This window comes from Ruditapes philippinarum, unplaced genomic scaffold, assembly GCF_026571515.1.
Source record: "Ruditapes philippinarum isolate M1 unplaced genomic scaffold, ASM2657151v2 ctg7855_1_1_1_1, whole genome shotgun sequence".
In the NCBI taxonomy this organism is placed as follows: domain Eukaryota; kingdom Metazoa; phylum Mollusca; class Bivalvia; order Venerida; family Veneridae; genus Ruditapes; species Ruditapes philippinarum.
Window position 1 is genome coordinate 33,072 of NW_026858462.1, and position 10,613 is coordinate 43,684.

At 35.0% G+C, this 10,613-nt stretch overlaps 1 protein-coding gene and 1 long non-coding RNA gene across 2 annotated transcripts; one reads left to right on the plus strand and one right to left on the minus strand.

Moving 5' to 3' along the window:
* Positions 1-3,683: 3,683 nt before the first annotated feature.
* Positions 3,684-5,669, plus strand: LOC132753235 (uncharacterized). Its single transcript, XR_009628928.1, has 2 exons — positions 3,684-3,853; positions 5,565-5,669. It is a non-coding gene; the product is annotated as an uncharacterized LOC132753235 (long non-coding RNA).
* A 1,292-nt stretch (positions 5,670-6,961) lies between these two features.
* Positions 6,962-8,480, minus strand: LOC132753234 (uncharacterized; the record flags this gene model as incomplete). Its single annotated transcript, XM_060743677.1, has 1 exon — positions 6,962-8,480. A coding segment is annotated over one exon (680 nt), but the record flags the coding sequence as incomplete, so codon positions are not given.
* Between the last annotated feature and the right edge of the window lie 2,133 nt (positions 8,481-10,613).

Genomic DNA, 10,613 nt, shown 5'->3' on the forward strand with positions numbered 1-10,613 from the left:
ATAGTAATATGTTGCCTTACTAACTTGGTTTCATTTCCTAGGAGGTTATAATAAGGTAAAATTACCCCCATTTTTAAAGATGTAATGTATTTGCTTTTTGAACAAATAGGCATCATAGAAAATTTACCCTTAGGCTATCTTTCTTCATTGTCAATATAATTCAATGGGGTTTTCTTATTTTAGTCAATTAGATGTAGTAGTTACTTGATAGTATAACATTATTTGGCTTTACTTACTTTGTTTCAGTGACCAGAAGTTATAACTAGGTAAACTTACCCAAATTTTCAATGATTTAGTGTGGTAAAGTTATTAATAAGGCATTATAGAAAATTAGCCATTATTTCTTAATTTTCAATGAAATTTGTTGGGATTTTCTTATGTAGGTATTACTTAATACAATAATACTATGTTGCTTAACCAACTTTGATTCATTTACCATGAGGTTATAATCAGGTAATATAACTCCCATTTTTAATGAATTAGTGTGTAAGCCTGTATAGTTATACATCATAGGAAATAAGCCATGATATTTTTTTGAATATTCGATGTAATTTATTGAGATATTCTTACTTTAATCAATTAGATATGCTTGTTAACCCATTACTTCATATACACGCCTTTTAACGCCTTTTTCACCCCCCCCCCTTTTTGTTGTCTCAAATGATGAAAAAATGCCTTATTTAGGCCCCAAACACTTGTTTTTGTTTGAGAAATGTTCTTAAAAAAAGTGACCTCTTTTTCGGCGCGGCCCCCCAACCAAAAGATACATCAGGGGGTTGCCAGAAGGGGGATGTGCCCCCTTTTATCGCCAAGAAAATTTTGGACTTGTGAGAGGCTGTAAATGACCCCAGATTGATCATAAGGTAACGTGTAACCAACGCTAAAAAGCATTTGACTCTATCTCAATCCATTGAGAAGTTGCAGCACTTTGAAATCAATTTTGATGTAAAAAATCAACGCAAAATAGTGATTTTTGGCAATTTTGAGATGTCCCCTCGTTGCCATGGTAACAGAAAATTTAAGCCTGAGCATGTTGTTGCAAGGGCAATGGTCCAGTCAACATTTGTGCCAAGTTTGATTAGTGTTGAAGCAGTTTTTATAGTATTATAGCAATTTGAACTTGTAACGGGAGACTTTTCAATGAAAACAGCCATTTTTCACAAAATGCTCATGAAGTAATGGGTTAATGAAAAAAATAAAAAAATCTACAAAACAACAATTTTTCTTCAAATTTATATGACAGACCATGTTTAAACATGAAAAAACGCGATTAAGGGTAATTTCAAGTATTTTCATCATTTTCTGTTAACCCATTACTTCATATACACGCCTTTTAACGCCTTTTTCACCCCCCCCCTTTTTGTTGTCTCAAATGATGAAAAAATGCCTTATTTAGGCCCCAAACACTTGTTTTTGTTTGAGAAATGTTGTTAAAAAAAGTGACCTCTTTTTCGGCGCGGCCCCCCAACCAAAAGATACATCAGGGGGTTGCCAGAAGGGGGATGTGCCCCATTCTGTTTGGGGGGTTTGAAGGGGGGCGGAGTCCCCCTCATCGCCAAGAAAATTTTGGACTTGTGAGAGGCTGTAAATGACCCCAGATTGATCATAAGGTAACGTGTAACCAACGCTGAAAAGCATTTGACTCTATCTCAATCCATTGAGAAGTTGCAGCACTTTGAAATCAATTTTGATGTAAAAAATCAACGCAAAATAGTGATTTTTGGCAATTTTGAGATGTCCCCTCGTTGCCATGGTAACAGAAAATTTAAGCCTGAGCATGTTGTTGCAAGGGCAATGGTCCAGTCAACATTTGTGCCAAGTTTGATTAGTGTTGAAGCAGTTTTTATAGTATTATAGCAATTTGAACTTGTAACGGGAGACTTTTCAATGAAAACAGCCATTTTTCACAAAATGCTCATGAAGTAATGGGTTAATTAATGTAATAGATTTATGTTGCACTTATAATTCTGTTTCATTTCCTTGGCTGTTATAATAAGGTAAAATTCCCCATTTTGTAGTGAATTAGTGTACTATCTTAAGACAGTAAGGTATCTTAGGAAATTTGCAATAACTCTTATATTTTGTAATGGAATTTGGTGGGACTTCCTTACTTTAGTCAATTAGATAAGTTTGTTAATTAATATGATAGATTAATGTTCCTCTTATAGCTTTGTTTAATTTCCAAGGCTCTTATAATTAGGTAAAATTTTCATATTTTGTAGTGATTTTGTGCATTATCTTGGACATTTAGGCATCTTAGGAGATTTGCCATAATTATAATATTTTGTGATGAAATTTGTTAGGACTACCTTATTTAAGTCAATTAAATATGTTTGTTTATCAATATAATAGATTAATGTTATATAAAAAAAATTCTGTATCATTTCCTAAGAGGTTAAGTTTAAGGTCAAATTACCCGGTGTATCAACATTTTATGTGGCACTGCTTTCTTTAATAGTTGGGGTCCACATGGAATTTACTATAACATTTATATTTTTCATGGACAATTATTGAAATCTTCTTTTTTAAGTCATCTAATTAAAGCTTTTAATTAATAAAGTTTTTTTGGATTGAGTTATCAATTACATTACTTTTCATAGGGATCTTGTATTAAGCTCTTTTAAATGAACTGACCTACCTATGAAGCATAAAATTGATATTGTAGGAAAATTAAAATTACAATCAATTAAAACTGTACAGGTCCAAAAAAATATAAGTATGCAAAATGGGTTTTTGTAAATTTATATAAATACATAGGTGATATTTAAGTATATTATAGTTAGAATTTTATCAGTTATGAGGTTTATAACTTACTTGAGGGAAGTTAAACAAGTGACTTGGGACTACAACATACCTAGCTGAGAAAAATCTTCAAAGAATTATATGGTTAAATATGGATAGGTTATATACTTTTAAGTTAGCAAAGGGTGACACAGGCTCATCTTGGGTATCTCAAAGGGGTATTATGTTAAGTAATGATTACGGAGTGATAAACCTTAAAAGTGATTTTAAATAATATACAGAATAAAAATCAAGAAAGCTTTATATGTTTATCAAAGTGTGTTATATTATGGACCTCATATAAGATTAAGATATATTTGAGCCGCGTCACGATAAAACCAACATAATGGGTTTGCGACCAGCATGGATCCAGACCAGCCTGCGCATCTGTTCGCTAACAGTGTCTCTACTTGTTATACGGTTTGTAAGTGAACAGCATGGATCCTGATCAGACTGCGCGGATATGCAGGCTGGTCTGGATCCATGCTGGTCGCCATACCACTATGTTGGTTTTGTCGTGACGCGGCTCATTTAACTTTTAACATGTAAACACTGAACTGGATCGGGAAAGAAGGATTGACAATTTTATTAAGATTGCTAAAATAATAATTGTAACTGTTTTTTATTGTACATAATAGGAATATTGCTATATCATTGTATTCTCTTTGTTTGATTGGACTGGTTGAAATTCATAGAAATCCAGCTGGGGTGAATTTAATATAAAATAAGAATAATATTTGTTAACGCATGGAAAAAATATGCTGGATTATATTAATATTTTGACCGAACTGCATACCAAAAAGGCTGCGTGAGGCAGTATTAATAGAACAATTAAAATGACAATCTCAATACTGTGGATTATTACACATTTAATAGAAACACAGAATTACAAAGGGAATACCTATGGAAGCACTGGAGGGCCCTTTTGACTTCTGACTTAATGACTTTTGACTATTGACTTCGGAGTTATGACTTGTGACTTCTAAGTTGTGACTTGTAATTTGTGATGATGCATTGCCGCTCATTTTAAGCCAGGAGATGAAACATGGCGGACAGGGATTTGTCAGATGATGTAAGTTTTTATAGTTTGCTTGAATATTCTTCTTAATTAATGTAATTTAGCGATACATATCCATCACTAATCGGGCAATACAATTTGGACGGTCTGTGTATTTTGGTTCACTGAGATCTAGATGCGTTTACCATAAGAAATTAACACTCTCCCTCAATGTGAGAAAAGTGACTCCTTTCAAGCCTCACGGGGGAACCGAGTCTAACTTCCATCAATCAAACAATCTATACTTAATGAAACTTATAAGTACATGTACTAAGATTTAAACTTGCGGATAAGCTCGAGTTTTCAAAATATATGCCAAATCAGTTATTGGCTTCTTGTTTAAATTGAATTATTACAAAATGCATTTACTGATATAAAATGATGATACTATGATAAGTGTTTATACAAGAATCGTTGTAATTATTCTATACAAGTATATATATACATAATTATTCTGACCACTAATATATACATGTACATAGAAAAGGTTGTCGGAATGATCGATTTCGTTAAGTGTATTAATACCATTCACAAAACTAAAAAACAAAGAAACACTCTTCTTTAAATGACTGATTATGCATAAAATACAATTACACACCAATTTTATTCATCAAGGTTATTCATCTGGTCCTCTCCGTGTATATGAGAATTAGATTTATCACTGGATTCGGGTTGGTCAAACACATTCGACGTTCCCATATTTATAGTTTACTGTACATTACGGGAACAAAATGCCTCCTCAGATGAAAAAAAACGGCATATTATATTTGAAAGCCAGAACTAGACACAGGAGGCCATAAGTGGCTCAAAAACACTTTGGTTCAGCTAGCTAGTTGATCAGCTAGACCTTGTCAGAAATCAAAATAATAAAAAAAAACTTTGCTATCAGTAATACTGTACAGAATACCGTTAGGGCCATCATGGTTGAACGTTATAATCCAGAGGGCGACAAAGTGATAGTGCGACAACGCGATGGCGATAGTACGAGAGTACAGTGACGATAGTACGATAGTGCGATGATGACAACGCGACAATGCAATGGCGACAATGCGATGACGACAGTACGACAATGCGACGGTGCGATAATGCGGTGGCGACAATGCGATAGTACGATGACAATAATGTGATAGTCTATAGCATTGTCGTTCTCGTGTTATCGCGTTGTCGTCATCGCACTATCACATTGTAGCTCTCTGGAATACATAAACGTACAACCACGATGGCCCTAACGGTATTCCGTAATACTGTGCTTTTCGCTTCATAGATTCATTGAATTTAAGCTTACTTGAAAGAAGAATTAACTTTGATAAAGTTAGTCCTTCTAAACTAAAGTGATTCAGTTTTTAATTGTGCTTAGGTCAACTAAAAAATATGTTGGTTTGTAGTGCCCGCTACCTTCCCATCTTCAATTCTTTTAGGCCATCGACTTGCCGATATGTATCCTGTTCTCCCATAATTACCTCCCCTTAATAAGAATATGGCATTTGTAATTATTAAGATTATTTCATGACAGTATACTTTGTGTCGTTAATGGTTAGTATTAAAAAATTGTAATTCTGAAACTTCAATTAATTGAGAATGTTTGAATGAAGTACACAAAATCACAAAATACTATCTCTTGTGCAACAGTGATTAAATAATTATTAAAACACCAGGTAAGCAATGTTGATAAAATGAAGCACAAAATGAAGCACCTTTCGAAATTTTATCTTTTTGTAATTTACAGGACATACATAGGAAACAACGTATAAAGGAAGTCATAGACAACATTAAAAATAGAAAGGCAAAGAAGAAAAAACAGCCCCCAACTACTAGTTCGCTGCTCCAAGAAATGGAACACTGATTTTTTTCTACTTCAATTGTTTATTGCTAAATAAAAGTTCTTTTTTAAATCAATATTATAATAAATACTAACATTTTTAAAAAGATATTGTCATGTTGTGCTTTTAGAACACAATTGTGTTAATCGTCCTTGATTTTACATCCTGTAATTTATAGCTCGACTATTCGAAGAATAAGGAGAGCTTTCACCTCATCCGGGCGTCGGCGTTAGTTTAATGTTCTGTCCAATTTTTCATACCACATCAATTATGTTCCAAGTCCCTTAAGATATCGCTTTGAAATTTTGCAGACTTGTTAACCACCATGACCCCAACCCCTAGACATGGGTAGATAACTCTGTCAAGCATTTTGTTAAAATTGACTGCCTTGTCGACTAAGATGGTTTTCATTTTACTACCAAGAACTAAGAATAGTCGAGTGTGCTGCCCATGACGCTCTTATTGTAGTTTTTAATTCGCGTGAGCTTAAGTAGAAGCTTTGCTGAGAATGATATTGTTGTTATCTAGAGGAAAATATAACAAAAAGAACCACTTTCCGTGTGCTGGTGTCTCGTGTCCATAGCTGTGCTATGCCAATCTTAAATTTGCTAGAGTAAAATAGGACTGGTGGAATAAGAACAAAAAATCATAGTTTTGGTGCATGACCTTGCCCTACACGGGCGCTTTATACTAGGGCTAGAAAAAGTCTAGTTGTTTAATCCATTTTGAGGGCTTATTGCGAAACGGTTGTAACTTAAACTAGATAAAGAAGGAGATACAACTGTTTTGCACCAAGCCCTCGAATTATATTTTTAGCTGCATTTTATGATACACGTACAGCTTCATGGCGGTTGAAAATCTGTTCCTTTGCCAATCCCCAAACCATATATTAATGCCATGCATTTGTAATAGAGGTCGATACGTAAAAAGTCAAGACCACAAGTGTTTGAAGTCACCACTCACAAGTAGGAAGTCAAAAGTCACAAGTAGAAAGTCACAAGTAAGAAGTCAAAAGTCACAAATAGGAAGTCTCTAGTCAGAAATACGAAGTCACAAGTCAGACCATTGTGCACGAAGTGTCATTGCAATATCGTTTAAAACGTCCTTAGCTTTACAAATGCGTCATCCTGGAAATTTTGAAGCTGACCTTATTACCTATAAGAGCCAATGCTTCTATAAGCGCCCATCCCTTCTTTTCCATTTGTAAGTGGTAAAGCGCCCAGGATAAATTGTCTTAAAAGAAAAAAAATCAACTGACCACAATCGACATTTTAAATTGTTATGCATGTCCGCGGGCCTAGAAAATTTCACTGTACAAGGAAAGACTGTGAATATTCACATTTCAACCCCATTGTAGTGATTTGACAGTAAACGGGACCACTTTAAATACGAGATATCAACAGAATTTGCATAGCTGTGACTCTTACATATTGTATACTTTTGTAAGACCTGACTTCTAATAAGCGCACACCTTTCACAATTTTCTAAGCGCCCTGGGCGATTACTAGGAAGAATACGGTAGTACTGGCTAGATATCCTGTGCAAGTTTCGTACTAGGGCGTTTGGTCTACAAAGATGAACGTGAGGCAGTGAATTAATTTTAATAGCCAGATTCTAATTAACTGAAAGTTAAGTATATCTGCCCTAGTAAGTCTGCACACCTGGGTCTACACTTGTCACAGGTCCGTAGTTTTACTTGACTGAAACGTTAACGGTTACAAACAGACCTTTGTGAGCCATGATGTATTTGAACGTAGAAATAACATTTGACTTTCGTGACAAATTCGTTTGTTATAATTGACTGTCAAACATAAGAATAAACATATGCCACGTACGTTATGAACTATAAAATACATTATACTATAGTTTACAACATCATCACGATCATCATCGTTAATATAGTTATCATCATCGTCATGATTATAATCATTATCATCGAAATCAACTTCTGCTTATCATCAACAACATAATTATTTAAATTATAAAGTCAACCTTCATCATGAGGAGCAGCATCATGACAATCATCATTGCAGTCAACATACTTATAATGATAATCATGATGATGTAGATGATGATGATAATGATGGATCGTGTTGATCATTTGTTCTCTCACAAAACAACTTTATGGCTTAAAAAAAGACGTCAGTCTTCATACGAGTTTGCCACTAAATCATTCAACTCCAGGAACAAATTCAATGCTGAATCGGCATCTACTGGCATTTGGAGGTCGGGCTTTAACAGATAAGCCAATTCGCTGAATTCGTCAAACTTTCTCTTTGGAACTGAATACATGTCTTTACAACAGGTCACATCACGTTTGTCAACCACCGTACCATAATCAAGCGCGCCAAACGTTTCAGGTAAAAAATACATAATGTCAGGTTTTCCGTAATGTGCGTCGGAATTGTGCTGAGGTATAATTTCATGTACATTCCACTGTTGAGCAATTCTATCCAGATGTGTTTGTATTAGGTTCATAAAACAAAATTTCAAATTTTCACAATGTATCTGGTCGAGTTCATTGAAACGACCAGAATCGCGCAAATTCTTAAACAAATTAATCCACCACTGTATTCCTTGTTGACGTAGCGTACCCCACCATCTTTCAATGCGCTGGTTAGAAGTGCTTCTTCCAACAATAACGCTGCGACTACCAGCAAAGTGGTCGGTTGCTTCATTCCGAAAGAACTGCTGTAGAAGACAAACAACACTGCTTTCTGTTCCAGCATCGCAACGAAGTATGCGAGGTGTTTTTTCAATGCGCTTCAATGCATCCAAATAATATATCGCAATCAGTTTTGGATCGTTGTTAGTGTCAGAAACTTCTTACCAGGTAACTTTCCTGCTAAAACCATCTACCGCTCCGTGTATAAAAATCCGAATGGTTTCAACTTATCATAACCATCTTAATGCCAAATATTGGTTGGCCCTTTTGCACAATAGAAACGTCTTTTAAGTCGATGTGCTTTTCTCATTTCAACACCCTCCGTTTATAAAAATCCGAATGGTTTCAACTTATCATAACCATCTTAATGCCAAATATTGTTTGGCCCTTTTGCACAATAGAAACGTCTTTTAAGTCGATGTGCTTTTCTCATTTCAACACCATTTGGATCTATTGCCTTCATTATGTCCATAACATCTTTATGGCTTACATCCATATTATGATGCACTTTAAGCCGGCGCCATATCGTCCGATAACCGACAGACTGTCCACTATAATGCATTTCCGTGCCAATTACACGAACAACGTTTTTCAACTGCGATTGCAAATGTACACCTCGACGTTTCAGGTTCAACTTCTTCAAGATTCTTTTCAGCTGACGCAGTGACAACAAAATACAATGCTTATATAGCAAAAATCCAAGAATTTCACTGTATTTAAAACCTTGTTTGAAATATTCTTCAATGAGTGATGCTTTATCAATATTCGGAGACGACAAAGGCAGGTAAGCTTGGACCACACCAGCTGTTATCTTCAACAGAATGCACAGAAAACAACACGCAAACACGAATTTCATATTTTGGCACAACACAGGCATCATCGCTCATTACTCACGTGCTCTCTTAAAGTGTGACTTAATTAATTAATTTCACAACTAAGAAGTAATAAGTCTTGAGTTAAAAGTCAAAACTCCCAAGTCAAAAGTCATAACTCCCAAGTCAAAAGTCATTAAGTCAGAAGTCAAAAGGGCCCTCCAGTGCTTCCATAAATACCTAATCAAGGTATCATTATTTAACAAAACATATAATTATTAAATATCACAAGTAATAACACTACATCAATATGACTGTCAGACAGATCTTGAAACAAAATAAAGGTCTTTAAAAGCCCAGGCCACGTACAAAAATAGTAGTCTATGCCTTGATTATGAGCTGACAGATAGGGGAATTTTGTAAAGGGTGGCTTAGCCTGTCTGTTGTGATTACATGTCTAAAAAGTACATCATGGTATATTTTAGCCACCATAGAATTTTCTTATCTAGAAAAAAATCTAGCTATTTTTATTTGTACAAAAATATAGAAATAGTACAATGTATAATTAGTAAAATGTTCACTATACATGTACAAATAATGAAACTATTAACAAATGTCGGTACAGCCGCGGTACGGTATTTAGAGGGTCACGGGTTCGAGTCCATGTCAGGATGCACTTTTTTCTCACCCTGTGACTGACATACATTTGTATAGCCCAGCTAGAAATTAATTCACAATGCTAAGTAACCCTGGGAAATTCGAAGAAATATTTGCATACACAGTAGGTTTTTTAACTATTCAGTATTTAAACAAGTAAAACGTGTAAGCGGCCGAATAGCTCAGAGGAACTCAAGAGCCGCGGAATGGTATTCCGAGTGTCAGGGGTTCGAGTCCCTGCCAGGCCGTTACATATCAATATAAATCTGTCAAGAAAAATAGGAAGGAACTGTCTAAAATAATTATCACCCTGAATAGGATTCGGCTAGGATTCCTTGTAAAGGGGGTGGGGTGCTAGTCTGATTACCATCATTTGATGTCTGACGAACCTCATATCTAATATATCTTGGTACGCATATAAACTACCTGTTTGATGAATGTTGCAATTAATTAGTAATTAAATCTTATGCGTATGTAAAATAGGATTAAAACTAACTAATCTTCGGCGTAAAGCATGTAGAAATCTGACCAGTATTCACCGCGAGGTCACAAACTTTAAAACTTTAATGTAAATATCACAATAATATACTTCTTTATATAATATTTCTATTCTTTGACAGGGACACAGAACATCTCTTACATGTTTAAGAAACCAGAAATTTACATAATATATCTATCTAAGATATTCTTTTACTTCTCAATAGTAACAGACGCAAAACACGGTACTTAAGCGCTTAGACGAACGCAGACACACGCTGAATAAGAAACGCACGCTTTCAGACGCACGATAAACGAAAAACGATACACGGAAAGCGATAAAT